This window comes from Hemiscyllium ocellatum, chromosome 13 (assembly GCF_020745735.1).
Source record: "Hemiscyllium ocellatum isolate sHemOce1 chromosome 13, sHemOce1.pat.X.cur, whole genome shotgun sequence".
NCBI classification, from domain to species: Eukaryota; Metazoa; Chordata; class Chondrichthyes; order Orectolobiformes; family Hemiscylliidae; genus Hemiscyllium; species Hemiscyllium ocellatum.
Window position 1 is genome coordinate 69,926,556 of NC_083413.1, and position 17,740 is coordinate 69,944,295.

General features: G+C 40.3%; 1 protein-coding gene across 3 annotated transcripts in view; it reads right to left on the bottom strand.

The window, feature by feature from the left end:
- Positions 1–17,740, bottom strand: part of uggt1 (UDP-glucose glycoprotein glucosyltransferase 1) — a 146,045-nt gene that overhangs the window by 67,128 nt on the left and 61,177 nt on the right. For all 3 annotated transcript variants that reach the window (XM_060834909.1, XM_060834907.1, XM_060834910.1), the window contains 3 exons: positions 15,246–15,410; positions 12,534–12,654; positions 10,955–11,053 (listed from right to left, as the gene is read on the bottom strand). In XM_060834909.1, coding sequence (XP_060690892.1) covers positions 10,955–11,053; positions 12,534–12,654; positions 15,246–15,410 — 385 coding nt within the window. The remainder of the gene's footprint in view (positions 1–10,954; positions 11,054–12,533; positions 12,655–15,245; positions 15,411–17,740) is intronic.

Genomic DNA, 17,740 nt, shown 5'->3' on the forward strand with positions numbered 1-17,740 from the left:
ATAACATTTAAATGGCTCTGTCCATCAGATTCACACTTCCATGCACAAAAATTGTAAAAAGAAGGAAGTTAGTTATTACAAATAAATTTGAAGTCAATTCCCCAAACCTGCATAAAGGAAGTCTTATTTCTTGATTGCAACAACATTAAACCACAGGATTAAATATCCATACACCACACACAAACCTCCACAGGTAAGTTCCAAAATTAACATCAAAGTCAGGTTTATCCAGAAGCAATGGAGAAAATTAACAGGAATGACACGGAAATTAGCCTTTTTAACATTCTTTCGTAGGATGTGGGCTTCGTTGGTACTCCTTGGTAGAGCTTCATGGTGGTGTGATAGCTCAAGTCCACATATACGAATGCATCAATTGCTTTTACAGAAGGAAATTTCAGTTCATAGTTGAAAAATATCACATCTAATCCAAGGGCCGGACCTCTTCCTGGTTACATTGTGCATTGGTGAAGTATATGTGGAAGACCCAAAGTTACAGTTCTTACATTCAAGTCAGTTTTCTGTTAATGGTTATCACCAACTAATTAAGATGTGGAACTTCATATTCTTCAAAAGGTATCATTACTGAGAATGCAATTTTATTTGGAAGTAGTATCTGCCATTCACATTGCACCTGCAATGATCCTTTTAACACTTCTCAAGCAACTAATGAACTACTCAATGCATCTCCAAAACATTATTAATGCAGCGGCTGAGTGTTGAAGCTTGGCAGAAAATGGTTTAAGAGTAACACAAAATGTTATTTGTCATAACGGACTGTAAGAAATGTAATGGAGCATGGCAACATGATTTTCAGAGCCAGAAACAGTCACTGATACAAGAGAAAAAGAGACATTCACAAACTGCCAGAAATTGAAAAAACATTTACATTAAGAATTGAAGAGCAAAAGGTAATGTCTAAATATTATAAGCCATATAAAAAGATGTGAGGAACAGAAAAATTAAATATTTGCAGCTGATATATTAGCTATGAGAAAAAAACAGAACATACAAACAAATCATACTAAACATGCTGGGAAAATATGGTAATGTAGGCAACCACTTCCATGGGTCAACATTCACTATCTCAATCATAACATTCTCAACATAGAAAGTCAAAACTATCAACTAATAGATTCAACATAAAACAGAAGATTCAGCTCCTGAGCCATGATGTTCAAAATATGTTGGAAAACTTAAGTAACTCCACACAGGTCAGTATCATGTTACCAAGTCACATTTTATCTACATATGAACAATCCTTGACTATAGTACTGCCTCATTTAAAGAAACGCACCAGTGTCTCAGTGTTTCTGACATTTCAAACTTTTTATGTCAGCCAAAGCTGCTTGATTGGATCAGATCAACAGCCCCAAATCAGAGAACTCACTCTATGAGGCCCAATGAACTGACCTCATTATAATCATACATTCCTCTCCCCACGCCCACAGACATAGGCCGGTCATTTCTCTTGGACAGCCTCCTGTGGTGTTTGAACAGCAGGTCAGATAACTTCGACTCAGCATCTGAAACCAGTGCTGTGTGAAATGGGAGCTCACCTCTTGCGCCAGAAACACCACGTTGGAATTTCAGTCTTCTTACAGCAAAGGCATTGAGAGGGCTACTTCCAGCATGACCAACTCTGAATCAGAGGACTCGATAATGTTTGATGAAGAGAGAGTGAATCCACAGATTCTGGCAGTATTTCCAATAGTTCAGAGGAGCAGGGTACATTTTCCTCCCACATAGTTTGAAAATCTGTGGCTTTCACATGGTCCACACGCTTATTCAGGACCATTGCACCCATTCGAACTTTATACGTCATTGGTCCTGACCTTGCGTCAACTTTGCCTCTTACCCATGCAGGGCCATAACCATGATTCTTACACTAAAAACTTTGTCCCCTGTAGTAAAGTGCCTCTCTGGCCTGGCGGAGTCTTGGTTCCAGAATTAGAATTCCTGATGCCATTTCCCTCTCCTGTCCAGGTCCGGGAAGATGAGACTTAACCTGGTGTGGAATCTTCTAACTATCAGCAACTCTGCCGATGCTATCCTTTAGTTGCATGTAGGGTAGTTTAGAATCAAACAAGATTATGACAGCTTGGTATCTCACAAGGCTACATGCTGATTCTTCAACCCAGCCTTCAAAGTTTGGACTGCACTTTCTGCCTGGGCACTGATGGGTGGTATGGAGCTATCCTTCCATATCGAATCCCATTCGACTTTCAGAAATAACCCCAAATTCCTTTCTGGTAAATAATAGCCCATAATGTGCGACCAACAGTTCCAGGATTCTGTGGAGCAAAAGATTCGCAAAGTTTTTCTACCATCATCCCGTACTTGACGAATGGACCCTATGCACGTCGAAATACTAAGTTGGCGTCTACAGTGAATAAGAACATTGAACCCATGAAAGGAGCTGCAGAGATGACATGCAACTGAGTCCAAGATTTACTCAGCCATTCTCGTGGATGTGGGGTGCTGCTCATGGTAATTTTTGCCCTTGTTGACAGTCTGAGCACATTCAAGCCTGACCACTAGACATAATTTCTCGCCAACACCTTCATTTGGAGACCTCTGATTGATGCCAGGTTTTGTAAGAACTTTCCATAATAATTTACCAGCCCAAGAAATGACCAAAGCTCCTGGACAGATGTTGGAGCTGGAACACTTCTGATCACCCTTACTTTATCTTCCGACGGGTTTAACTCAGTCGTGTTGATTCTGCAGCCCGAGTAGGTCACTTGAGGAGCATGGAACAATTTTTTCTTTATTGGGTATGTGCCCTTGGAAAATTGCCTTAGGATTATATCCAAGTTCTCTAAGTATTTCTTACTAATTTTCTCTGTTATCAGGATGTCATCAAGGTAAATAATGACCTGAGGTAGACCTTGCAAAATTAGAATTTTTTTAGAATTAGAATTCCTACAGTGTGAAAAAAGGGCTTCGGCCCAACAAGTCCATACCGACTCTCTGAAGAGTAATCCACCTAGGCCCATTCCCCTACCCCATATTTACCCCTGACTAATGCATCTGACACATCCCTGAACACTATGAGCAATTTAGCGTGCTCAATTCACCTAACCTGCACATCTTTGGATTGTGAGAGTAAATTAGAGTACCCAGAGGAAACCCACGCAGACACAAGGAGAAGGTACAAACGCTACGCAGACAGTCGCCAGACACTGGAATCAAACCTGGGTCCCTGGCGCTGTGAGGCAGCAGTGCTAACAACTGAGCTAGTGTGTCGTTCTCCAATGTTTTCCATTGTCCACTGAATAGTTACACAGGCTGATGATACCCCAAATGGCAGTCTCAAATATTCATACAGGCCCTTATGTGTATTAACTGTAGCATACTTCTGGGAATCCTGGTCTAAATTGAAAATAAAAGAGTGGCTGATGTCCAGTTTCATGAAGGACAGCACCCTCCGCCGGCTTTTTGTATAAATCCTCTCTTGAGGGATAGGGTATTTATCCAGCCAAAATAACTGATGCACTGTTTGCTTAAGTTCCCTACAAAAGCAAACTGACCCATCAGACTTCAAAATCTGTATGATTGGTGCTGCCTTTTCCATGAATTGCAATTGTTTGAAGATTCCTTCACTTTCCTGCCTTATGATTTCTGCCCCTACTTTTGCCTAGAAGGCAAATGGCACTGGATGGACTTTGCAGAATCAGGGAACTGCTTGTGGTCAACATTCAAGGTGGTCTTGGATCCTCAAAGATTTCAGGTATATAATCAAGACTTCACTCAAGCAACCATTTTCTAATTGAAATATGTTAGCCAATTTAGGAGCATCACTCGCATCCAATTTCACCCCATCAAGCTTGGGCTCAAGCCTTTTAATGCAATCATTGGTAACTGAACCAGTTGCTTTGAGAACCAAAGTCGTACCCTTAATCTGTAAAGTTTCCCTGGTATAGATTCTGAGCTGAGCTGAAATCTTGTGCAAATTAAAGGGCTGGAGTCCAAAGTGCATTTTATTTTAAAACTGGTTCTGCAATCACTGAAACAACCATGCTGGTATCAACCTCCATTAGAACCAGGTGACCATTTAACCAGATGTTTATCTTGATTGGTTGTTATTTTGATGTTGCTAAGCTATTTAACTGTTCCAAATTAGATATAGGTGGACTTTCCAAGGTATAAGCTCTTGTGGATACCGGTCTATCAGTTCTCTCACTCCATTTAGGTTTAGCAGGACCCCTTTGCTGTTTTGAGTCCACATATTGCAACAACTACAATGGCTAGCCAGCCAAGATCCTTAAAGAGATTTTAACCATTTAGCCAAGGCTTGTCTTTGTTTTTGGATTTTGCTGTGGGCTGATCAAATCCCTTTGATCAGGATATGTCCCGGGTGAGACTATGAAATGGCCGACACTCAAGTGGTGTTCCCCAAGCTTAGTCGGACTGGCAATGGTGTGTACTTTCATCAGAATACCTTGTAACTTGTATGCTCTACTTGCCACATTTTTTGCCCATGATAAAGCGCATGATGGAAGTCCAGCTGGGCTTCAGTTGGAGGCATCAGTTTTGTATTGTTAAATAATTAATTCCACAGACTATATGGGTTCTCAGTATCTCACAAAATCTTACACCAAATTCAGAGTCTTCTGCCAGTTGTTCAGTCAAAAATCCCAATACGGATTTGCCTTGTTCGCAAATTACTAGGGTCATAATATTTCTTAACTTATGTCAGTCACTATTGAAAAGTTTTTGAATCTGATGCCGATGGGAGAGTTAGGCTAATGACAGAAAAAGTGGCAGCTCCACAGACTGTCAGGAGAATTACTTGTTTTTTTGTCTGTCACAATGTTCTTTGGTCAGAAAAAATAATGCATCCTTTCCAAATACTGGGCTAAGTCCTCAACAGCAGGGAAGAATTGGTCGAGCTTCCCAAACAAAGGTATGATGTAAGAAATGCTTATCTGAAGTCAAGAATGATTATTGCGAGAAAGGTTCTTCACGATCGTGTTTTACTCTTATCACTACTGAAATAAATCCAGAGGTCAGGAACCCATCACAAAGTCAACCTTTATTTATAGTCCTTGATTTCTCGTACAGCCCTAGTCGGGTACCAGAGCATCAGCATCTCTGACATTCAACCTTTTTATGTCTAGCATGGCTCCCTGATTGGTCCAGATTAACAGTGTCAACTGGGGAACTCATATACTATGAGGATCAGCTGGCTGACCTCACTACAATCACTATAGATACAATTACAGATCTTTTCTGAAGGTGGAAAGTGTACAGTGATATTATCCCAACTTTTACTTGAATGCTTAATTTGAAAAACTTGTTTTCTTAAGCATGCAGAGACTCAAAGAAACCAAAATCTGCATCTTATATCAGTGCTGACAATGTAGCAGCATGCCACTGAAATACTAGCCACCACTTAATTATAAGCCCACTGCAGAATTTATAGCACATTCTCCCTTGGAGCCTACTGCTCTTTGTTTTATCAAAGTTACTTGTACACAGGGCAATTTCAGAAAACAAAAATTCACAGCAAATGACTATAGTAACACCAATTTCTGTTACCTTAAAATTCAGCTGTTGTGCACAGCCAGTCTTTGTAGTGCATGGTCACTTCAATTCATTGCTCAGCTTTGCCTGTCAATTATTTTCCACAGAAGGAGGCCTGCACAGTGCCTTTCAAGCTGCTGTTCAACTGTGTACCCCGCAGTTAAGCAAAAGATGTTCTTACTCATGAAAGATTACAACACTGGAACATTGTCCCTGCTTTAAGTGAAATTGGTGAGTCAGGGACTAATTGCTTGTATTTTGAGTAGTGTTTATTCTAGATTGGAAAGTTGAAATAATGTGATCCAATCGGGACAATATCCCAAGAGCTCACAGAAAGCACGAAGATTTAAATCTAGAGGGCTAGAAGTGGAAAAGAGCAAACTTACAATAATGTTTGTACTTTATTCAAGAGCCACGTTTGCAGCCAAAAGGTGTGAATTACTGAGCTGCACACATCAAAAATTTAAGATCACAGACCAAGTGAACAGGAAATAAAATATGCTCACAATTATGTTGCAACAAAAATTGACCAAGAAAATAACAGGTAACAGGCAAGCAATACACAGGATATTAAACAAAGTGTTAAATTTGTATTGAACCCTTGATAGGAGTAGAGGTATTAGAGGAGTTTGCAAAACCAACGAGATTTGCCAGGATGACACTAGAAGTGCAAGGTCAAACTGGACTGCAAAGAATCAACAAGTGGAGTCCGACTTCCTCTTAAAGGGTGAGGGTTATAGGATGACCTAATAGCTGTTTTTAAAATTATGAAAGATTTTTCACAAACCTGCCATGGGAAAACTAAATGCCGAGAATTCCCAAGCTGAATGTCTCAGCAGTAACTTGGCTTCCACATCCAGACCTCCATCTTGGACCCCAGCACCTGCACTCTCCATCGGCAGCAGCTGTACATACCCCATGTACAGACAATGGTGTAGCCCACTTGCCTGACTCTATGCATTATGACGAATCACCAAACCATGGGCACATGCTGCTACCCAGTCATGGTGCATGTCAGGGTGCACTGACAACTATCCTTGCAATGCTGCTGTATGGACAGTTTGTACACAAAAAGAGCACTCAACTCATGAACTAGAACAGGCAAAATTTCAGGGTTACTTGACTGCCCTCTTAATACTCATGCTTTTGGAGTCTCCCTGGATCCCCACAGCATCCTTGCCTTAACGTTCTAAACTTTGCATCCTCAGCCATAACTATAAGGCTCGCAGTACTGTTGGTCTTATGGCAGACAAAGCCAGGAAAACTTTTCATGGTTTTTAACAGTCGTCAGTCAAGTGGAGCGGAAATGGCCAATAACATTCTTTGTGTACTGTTGGCCATCCTCTAGACACCTACGGTTGCAATGAGTTGAATGACAGCCTCAAACCAAAGAAAGAGAAGAGTTGTCCTCTGTACCATCCTGTCCTCTAGAATTTCTAGGTGCCCATCTGCAAAGCGGAAGCCAGATTTACTTTTGTCTATTATATCTAAGGGAAGTGTCACAAACTTTCAAGGCATTTCCAGAAATACCAAATAATGGTGAGTTATCTGGCTACAATTAGTGGGAGATTCAAACTAGCTTTAGATTAGAAGGACGTAATAGTAGCTGGGTACGTAATTAATGAGATCTAACAAGGAACACAGCGCAAGAAAATGTAGTCAATTGGAAAACAGCAACACCAGAGGCCATCAATGCGAGTCACTAAAATGTTATACACCTACGTTGAGCAAAAATTTATTTAGCCACGAGCGCAGTAAGAACACGGAATGCCAATTTGATTCGATCAAAGCATAACAACATACAAATGCCCTGATGAGGACAGGAGTGAAGATGATTTTTACTTTCAGTCTTTCTTGGACAAATCAAATGTTTACTATGGAGAAGGACATGAAGATGTAGAATGTGGGGAAATAGATGATGACATCTTCAAAAATGTCCATACTACAGAGGAGGAAGTGCTGCATAAAAGCTGCATAAAAGTAGATAAATTCCCAGAACCTGATCAGGTGTATCCTACAACTCTGCGAGAAGCTAGGGAAGTAATTGCCAGGCCTCTGACTGAGATATTTGCATCATCGATAGTCATAGGCAAGGTGCCGGCAGACTGGAGATTGGCTAACGTGGTGCCATTATTTAGGAAAGGTGGTAAAGACAAGCCTGGTAACTATAGACCGGTGAGCCTGACGTTGGTAGTGGGCAAGTTGTTGGAGGGAATCCTGAGAGACAGGATTTTCACATATTTAGAAAACCAAGAACTGATTAGGGATAACTGATTACGCACATGGCTTTGTGCGTGGGAAATCATGTCTCACAAACCTGATTCAGATTTTTGAAAAAGTTACAGAGAGGGTTGATGAGGGGCAGAGCTTTAGACGTGATGTATATGGATTTAAGTAAAGCATTCAACAAGGTTCCCCATGGGACACTGATTAGTAAGGTTAGATCTCATGGAATACAGGGAGAACTAGCCATTTGGATACAGAACTGGCTCAAAGGTAGAAGACAAAGGGTGATGGTGGAGTGTTGTTTTTCAGACTAGAGGCCCGTGACCAGTGGAGTGCCACAAGGATCGGTGCTGGGTCCACTATTTTTCGTCATTTATATAAATGTTTTGGATGTGAGCATAGGAGGTAGAGTTAGTAAGTTTGCTGATGACACCAAAATTGGAGGTGTAGTGGACACAGCGAAGAAGATTACCTCAGATTACAGCAGGATCTTGATCAGATGGGCCAATGAGCTGAGGAATAGCAGATGGAGTTTAATTTAGATAAATGCAAGGTGCTGCATTTTGGGAAAGCAAATCTTAGCAGCACTTATACACTTAATGGTAAGGTCCTAGGGAGTGTTGCTGAACAAAGAGATCTTGGAGTGCAGGTTCACAGGTCCTTGAAAGTGGAGTTGCAGATAGATAGGATAGTGAAGAAGGCGTTTGGTATGCTTTCCTTTATTGGTCAAAGTATTGAGTATAGGGGTTGGCAGGTCAAATTGCGGCTGTACAGGACATTGGTGAGGCCATTTTTGGAATATTGCGTGCAATTCTGGTCTCCTTCCTATCAGAAGGATGTTGTGAAACTTGAAAGGGTTCAGAAAAGATATATGAGGATGTTAGGCAAAAAAGTGAGGACTGCAGATGCTGTAAACCAGATTTTAGATTAGAGTGGTGCTGGAAAAGCACAACAGGTCAGGCAGCATCCGATAAGCAGGAAAATTGACATTTCGGGCAAAAGCCCTTCATCAGGAATAGAGGCAGGGAGCCTCCAGGGTGGAGAGATAAATGGGGGGGTGGGGGTCGGGGGTGGGGCTGGGAAGAAGGTAGCAAAGTGTACAATAGGTGAGTGGGGGTGGGGATGGAGGTGATAGGACAGAGGGGAGGGTGGGGGAAGGTAGCAAAGAGTACAGTAGGTGAATGGGGGTGGGGATAGAGGTGATAGGTCAGAGAGGAGGGTGGAGCAGATAGGTGGGAAGGGAGATTGGCAGGTAGAACAGGGCATGAGGACAGTGCAAAGCTGGAAGATGGGGGGAGGGGAAATGAGAAAACTGGTGAAATCCACATTGATGCCCTGGGGTTAAAGTGTTCCGAGGTTGAAGATGAGGCGTTCTTCCTCCAGGCATCGGGTAGTGAGGGAGCGGCGGTGGACGAGACCCAGGACCTGCATGTCCTTGGTGGAGTGGGAGGATGTTGCCAGGGTTGGGGGATTTGAGCTATAGGGAGAGGCTGAATAGGCTGGGGCTGTGTTTCCCTGGAGTGTTGAAGGCTGAGGGGTGACCTTATAGAGGGTTTATAAAATCATGAGGGGCGTGGATAAGATAAATAGACAGTCTTTTCCCTGGGGTGGGGGAGTCCAGGACCAGAGGGCATAGATTTAGGGTGAGACGGGCAAGACAAAAAACGGGACCAAAGGGGCAACTGTTTCATACAGAGGATATGTGTATGGAATGAGTTGCCAGAGGAAGTAGTGGAGGCTAGTACAATTACAACATTAAAAGGCATCTGGATGGGTACATGAATAGAAAGGGTTTAAAAGGATATGGGCCAAGTGCTGGCAAATGGGACTAGATTGTGTTGGGATATCTGGTCGGCATGGACGAGTTGGACCGAAGGGTCTGTTTCCGTGCTGTACATCTCTACGACTCTACAACTTTAAATGATTCAGCACATCCTTGTTCTTAGGGTGGTTGTTCACAGACAATGCAGAATGGGTAATGCTGAAGGGGGCTTTTCTTGATTTTGCAAGGAACAGATTCAACAGATATTTCTAGTACATCCTTATACCTGTTCCCCACCTTCAAAGAACCATCAGAATTATCTTGCTACTAGTGTCAATGTGGGATGAATGTAATTAAAAATAAGATGATGGATTTTCAACATCTGCACGCTACATTACAAAAATAAATTAACAGCTTTGCACCACTGCACAAGTAGAGAAAATGAGATGACTACCACAGATCTTGGATACTCGAATCAAGAAGGGTGTCCTATAAACTTCAAACAGTTTACAAATGATAGGTGCACACAAGAAGACTTGATATTTATATACTAGTTGACCTCTGTATAGCTAACATTAAGTCAGGCTTTAACGATATTCAGCAACCTGATAATAACTCTTTCCATAAAGATCTGATTTTCAGTACGTTCTGTTGGCAAACCAGGCAGTATTTTGTGTTAAACAACAGAATACAAAATGCAATATTCAGCTAGTTATGGTGAACTTGCATCCCATATGGTCACAAAATCTAAGTATCAAACAAATAAAGCTTTAAATCCATGAGGTTAATCATCCTTGATCGAAAAACAACGCAAATTTTAACTAACGCTTAAGTTTCAAGCTCCACCCCATTTTGATTTGCATCTATTAAAATGGGATGGCTACATATACTGATAATTGGTTTGTCCAGCATACATTACTTGTCAGTCACACTACTATACCTTATTTCAGATGGTGATTTCAAAATTCATTGTTGTGTAAATCTGTCTGGGGAAAACATTACAAATCCTGCAGGGTATTTCAAAGCTGACAGTGCTTGTGAATGCACAAGGGCCTTTTAAAGATGGCACTAGTATCAGGGATGCTGGTTCATTCCAGAATAACCAAGCATTATGGAATTCTTTTGGCTACAACGAGTGGGAGACTGAAATCTGTATCAGATAAGAAGGGTGTCATAGCAACAGCCCATTTCAAGGAATATATTTAACCACTCAAGGATATCCCCAAAAAGCCAGAATGTTTGCAGCAACTTAACTGACCTTTAGCAATTAGACGGTCAGCTACAGCGAAAAACTTTAGAGGAAATTGAGGTTTACAAATTAGTCTTAGGACAACATGACATCAGAATTAACATGAAAATTACCATGGAGATTGTGTACACAGTAAAGTAAATATCATACGAACAAGGTAAAAAAAAAATTTTCAATACCAAACATCGTACCTCTTTTAGACAAATACGGCATATTGTTGGCGACAGCTGCAGACTTTTCCTCGGACTTTAGGAAAGCAAAATGGGAATAGTCATCTATCCCCTCTTTAGCTGTAAGAAAATGTGCATTCATTAAATATTTATTTAGGGTACTGTTTAATTCTAACTGTAACCACAAATTGTTAAAGGACATTTGCCAAAAAAGATCAATTCTGTAAGTTCACTTTGCATGATAAAATACACAGCAGCTTAAATATCAATTTGCTGGTTTAATGCAAAGTGAGAATACATACAGGGAGACAATGTAACCTAATTTGCCCAACCTCATTGAAGGATATCAAATTCTACTCAGTGAGTTCATGTATTAGAGTATTATTTAAATGGAGAAAAACTGCAGAAAGTTGCAACACAATATGATCTGGAGGTATTTGTACATGAAATGCAGAAAGCTAGCACATAGATGCAGCAGATAAACAGAAAGACTAATGGAATGCTGGCCCTTATTTCATGGGGACTGGAGCCTAAGAGTAGGGAAGTCTTACTTCAGCTGTACAAGGTGCTGGTGAGACTACATCTAGAGTATCATGAGCAGTTTTGATGTCTTTATTTAAGGAAAGACATTGTTTCATTGGAAGCAGTTCAGAGAAGGTTCACCAGCAAGATACCCAGCATGGAGGGACTGCCTTGTGAGCAAACGCTAAATAGGTTGGGATTCCATACATGGTTCTTAGGAGAATGAAAGGTGATCTCAGTGAAACATTTAGGATTCGTAAGGGCCTGACATGGAAAATGCTGAGAAGATGTTTTCATGAGGGGAAACATCTAGGACCAGAGGGCATAGTCTCAGAATAAAAGGGCGTCAACTTAAGACTGAGCTGAGAAGGAATTTCTTGCCTCAGAAGGTTGAAAATCTTTGGCACTCATTGACATAGGTGGGACAGAGTCTCAGAGGCTGAGATAGATAGATTCTTGATCAATGGAGGAATCAAAGGTTATGGAAAAAGAGCAGGAAAGTAGATGCAAGGCATGTTGGACCAACTATGATCCTGTTGAATGGCAGAGCTGGGTCGAATGTTCCTGTTTTTATGGAGCTATGGTCTTACAATAGATCAAATGTATTTTGTGAGATTGGCTCAAGACAAGAAAATTATTAACACTTGTCTTTCTTCTTTTGTTTCTTCTTTATCCAGCCCCATCACTAGGTATTTTCAATTTTAAAACTACACCACACCATAATTTTCACTTGTTGTATTTAGGTCCTGTATCCATTAATGAATCCTATATATTTCAATTAGATCATCATCCATGAAAATGATTCAATAATCTTGCTTTGGAAGAATTTGGAACAATCCCACTTTAACCTGGAAATCAGGGCTCGTGGAACTGGAAACCTGCACTGAATCGATACGTTACATGCAGGAATTTAAACATCTCCAGGTGATCCACCTATATTTGTACTTCTAATTTACTTTTTAAATAGTAGATCACTCAATAAGGTCATGCACTATTTTCAAAGGAAATCAAAAATAGTAAGCTTTGGAAGTTTATCAAAACACTTCAACTCCAGCCCAAGCCATTTTATAGCTCTTACTTTCAGCAGAGAAATCGAGGTAATCTCTCTCAGAGCTAAGGATTCTGGAATTGATTCTCGGAACAATACTTGGCTGATTCATTATGAAATCGACAACATCCATTTCATTGTTCAGTTCACCCTAAAAAAAATAATAAAATGACTTTAAATTAGAAAGAATAGAAAAGGAAAATCATAGTTTACATAGAACTAACAGCAGTGAGTTGGCTATTTGGCCCATGCTACTGTTTATGCCTACCATTAGCCTCCACTCACCTTATTATATGTAACGTGATTGACATATCGTCCATTTCTTTTTGCATCATGTGTTTATCTACTTTTCCCCCAAATGCATCTATGCTATTTGCCTAAACTACTACTTAAGCTAATAAGTTTCATATATAAGTAACTCTCTAGATAAAGAAGTTTCTTCTGGTCCCTTGCTGGATTTATGAAGGACTAATTACCTCCTAGTTATGACCCTTACTTTTGGACTCATCCATAGTGGAAACATCTTTCGATCTGTCTTGTCAATCACTAACTAATTTTAGATGACTATCTGGCTATCATTCAGCCGCTTCCTTTCTAGAGCTAAGAAACCCACCAATTCATATTTTCAATTTTGTTTTAGCTGCTGCAATCTGGAAAATAATTTTGGAAACCTTTCTAGCATCTTGCCGGAGACGTCCAAGATGGTCATCTTACAAGATCTCGAAATATCCCGAAGTCCTTCGAAGTCAATAAATAAATCTGTAGCAACATGCAATTTTATTAAAGAGAAACACTGCACCCTATTCACACACATCAAGGTTCCAGAAACAGCAAATAGATAAATGATCATTTAATTTGTTTTAGTGGTGCTTGGTGAAAAGTGAACATGAGAAAGCTAATGAAGCATACCATAAGAAATAAAAATTACAAACATGTGTGTGGCTGAAAGAAAGATAGGAGGGTGTGGGAGGGCTAGAATCTAAAATTTAGCAGTTACAACAATGTTTTCATTATTCATCCACCTCAACAAACAACCCAAAGACTTATTTTATTTCAAGTCCTTCTCACTGGTACTTCCTTGACCATCTGGTTAACAATAACATGGACGAATGATTTACATGCAATCATTTTTGAACACAATTCTGAAGAATAATCCACTTTAATACTATAATTATTTGGTTCTCCCTCACTGTTTTACTTAAATGTTGATTTTTTTTCCCTAATTCTTAAAAACTGATCTTCAATTAAACTGTAAAGCACAATATTAATGTTACGTAACATGCCATAAGAACACATGAATTGGAAGGAATAAGTCACTCAGTGTCTCAGGCCTGCTCTGATTTTCAATAAGATCATGAATGATCTGACTGTTGCCGTAATTCTACTTCCTGGTCTGCTTCCCGAAAAACCTTGACTATCTTGTAGATCAAAAATCAATCTGGAATGTGTGCCATAGAATCAATATCCATAACTTTGTTCAATTATGAAAAAGGAAGTGGATCTCCTTTAGCTGTTAGATCCTAACAAAGGACATCCAACAATACCCTTAAAAATATAGGATCAGGGACTACAACCATGTCAGGAGATTAAAGAAGCTGGAATTATTTATCGACTGACAAAGGAGATTAAGGCAAGATTTATAGAGTCATACAGTACAGAAACAGACACTTTGGTCCAACTGGCCAAAGCCAACCAAGTTCCCCAAACCAACCTAGCTTCACTTGCCTACATTTGGCCTGTATCCCTCTAAACCTTTCCTATTCATGTACTTATCCAAACATCCTTTGAAATGTTGTATCTGCATCTACCACTTCATCTGGCAGTTCATTCCACATATGAACCACTCTCTGTGATAAGAAAAATTGCCTTTATGGTCTTTTTACATCTTTCGCCTCTCACCTTAAAAATATAGCCCCTACGGGTGGTACAATGGCACAATAGTTAGCTGCCTCACAGTGCCAGAGACCTGGGTTCAATTCCCGCCTCGGACAATTGTCTGTGTGGAGTTTGCACATTCTCCCTGTGTCTGCATGGGTTTCCTCTGGGTGCTCCGGTTTCCTCCCACAGTCCAAAGATATGGAGGTTAGGTGAATTGGCCATGCTAAACTGCCCGTAGTATCAGGTGAAGGGGTAAATGTAGAGGTCTGGGTGGGTTGCTCTTCGGACGGTCGGTGTGGACTTGTTGGGCCAAAGGGCCTGTTTCCACGCTGTAAGAAATCTAAATCTAATCTAGTTTTGCACTCACCCACTCTAGGGAAAAGACATTTGCCACTCACCTTATCTATTTTATAAACCTCAATACGGTCACCCCTCAACCTTCTATGCTCCAAAGAAAAATATCCCAATCTATCCAGTCTCTGTTTATAACTCAAATCCTCCATTCCTGGCAATATCCTGGTAAACCTTTCCAATTTAATAATATTCTTCCTATGGCAGAGTGACCAGAACTGTACACAGTACTCCAAAAGTGGCCTCATCAATGTCCTGTCCAACCTCAACATGATGTCACAACTCTTATGTTCAATAGTCTGAGCAATAAGGGCAAACGTGCTAAACACCTTTTTAACCATCCTGTCCACCTGTGATGCAACTTTCAAAGCACTATGTACCTGAACCCCAAGTTCTCTCCGTCCAACAATACCACCCAGGGCCGTACCATCAACTGTCAAAGTCCTGTCCTTGCTCACTTTACCAAAATACCAACTAAAACAAGCAAGACAAAAATTGTGTAATATTACTTACCAAGTAAACAACTTTCTGGAAGAAAGCTGTGTTGTCTAAGATTTTGTGCATTGTTACAGTTTCTAGCTCATCAGGATCCAATTGCTCTCTCTGGTAAGGCATGCCATTGTAAAGGGCAATAGGCAGAGGACCCAGGCCTGACTGCTTATAGTAGTCTTTGCATTCCTAACAAAGAAAAGTAACAGAATCATGACTTACCATAAATCCCGGTTTCCACAGTTCCTTATGTTAAACAGCTATCTGCCAATTAACTTTACTTAATTATAACTTTTAGTAATGTTACCAAGTTTGGGTTCATAGCAATGTCAAATTTATTTGATAAATGTAGAAACAATTTGTGAAAAACTTTAGAAGAACGAAGCCATATTAATCTTGATTTGCTTTTCATAAAATATTTATTAAATTGTAATTTTTGTTGTCATAAAGTGACTATCTTTTAAGGTGTGAATTGATAAACACTGATAACCATGTTTTAAGATCTGGTAAAATGCACAGCAATTTAAACAATATAAAAAAGGAATATTAATCTAAATTAAGTGACAAATCACTCACTTGATACACGGTTTGAATCCAGTACACAAAATTACTTCTGTTCAATCTTTATTATTCTGCTTGAAAGGTTTTCTTTTGGAAAATGAGCAGTCACTTGAATTACAGTTACATTAGTATTGCATAACTTTCAGCGTTGTGAAGATTACAGAATTTAAAAGGATACAGCTAATGATAACTTATTCTGCTTCATTCACTTTACAATAGCTATTAAAATACTCAAAAAATTCTAACATGAAAATTTTCAATTGTTCTCATTTCAAGATGAAATGAAATGTAAAACATAACTATTGGAGTAGGACATTCAGTTCCTTAAGCTTGCTCAGTCATTTTATTTGATCAGAACTGATTTGTAGTTTAACTCCATTTCCTTTTTTCCCCCTCTTACTTGAGGCTCTATCTCAAAAAAAAAGTCAACATTGAAATGCATCTTTATGGAAAAAAAACAAGTTCTAATTTTCACTAATATTCAGAAAATGTCATTTCCTGAGATGACGTATATCTCATTGTGGTGTAATTTCCTGGTCTTTTTCTCGGTGGGTAATAAATCAGGTCCAGGCCAAAGTGTTTGTCGATAGAGTTCCGGTTGGAATGTCATGTTTCTAGGAATTCTCATGTATGTCTCTGTTTGGCTTGTCCTAGGATAGATGTGTTGTCCCAGTTGAAGTGGCAGTTACATACGGATGAGGAAGGATACCACTTCAACTGGGTGAACACATCTATCCTAGGACAAGCCAAACAGAGACATACATGAGAATTCCTAGAAGAATGGCATTCCAACCGGAACTCTATCAACAAACACATTGATTTGGATCCCATTTACCACCCCCTGAGAAAAAGAACAGGAAATGGCATCACCAACCCAAAGAAACCCAAAGATATAAATAGGAAGTAGGAATCATCAGCAGTGTTTCATCTGGAGGCTCACTGAAGATGTTACCAAGTATGGCGGTGAAACGTCTGAAAATGAACCTTCCAGCTCAGCGAGCAAACTTACATCCACTTTATCAGATTCTTTCATAATTTTAAACACATTGATTATCAACCACTTTCCAAATGTAGACCTAGCTGCAAGCAGCTGCTTCCAGTCTTCGTTTGCAAATTCCTATCTAATGTTACTTAAATCAACATTCCCAGTTTAGACACCTCATGTCTGCACTGACCTTATCCCTTTCAATAAGGGCTTTGAAATCTGGTTGAAGATTTGTAGCTCGGGTGTCCGTTGTTGTGGTTCTGTTCGCTGAGCTGGAAGTTTTTGCTGCAAACATTTCGTTCCCTGGCTAGGGAACATCATCAGTGCTATTGGAGCCTCCTGTGAAGCGCTGCTTTGATGTTTCTTCCAGTATTTATAGTGGTTTGTTCTTGCCGCTTCCGGGTGTCAGTTTCAGCTGTAGTAGTTTGTATGTGGGGTCCAGGTCGATGTGTCTGTTGATGGATGTTCTTGCCGCTTCCGGGTGTCAGTTTCAGCTGTAGTGGTTTGTATATGGGGTCCAGGTCCATGTGTCTGTTAATGGAGTTTGTGGATGAATGCCATGCCTCTAGGAATTCCCTGGCTGTTCTCTGTCTGGCTTGTCCTATGATGGTAGCGTTTTCCCAGTCAAATTCATGTTCCTGGTTGTCTGAGTGTATGGCTACTAGGGATAGCTGGTCGTGTCGTTTTGTGGCTAGCTGATGTTCATGGATGCGGATTGTTAGCTGTCTTCCTTTTTGTCCTATATAGTGTTTTGTGCAGTCCTTGCATGGTATTTTGTAAACTACGTTAGTTTGGCTCGTGCTGGCTATTGGGTCCTTTGTTCTAGTGAGTTGTTGTCTGAGTGTGGAAGTTGGCTTGTGTGCTGTTATGATTCCTAAGGGTCGCAGTAGTCTGGCTGTCAGTTCTGAGACGCTCCTGACGTATGGTAGTGTGGCTAGTCCTTTTGGTTGTGGCATGTCCTCGTTCCGTGGTC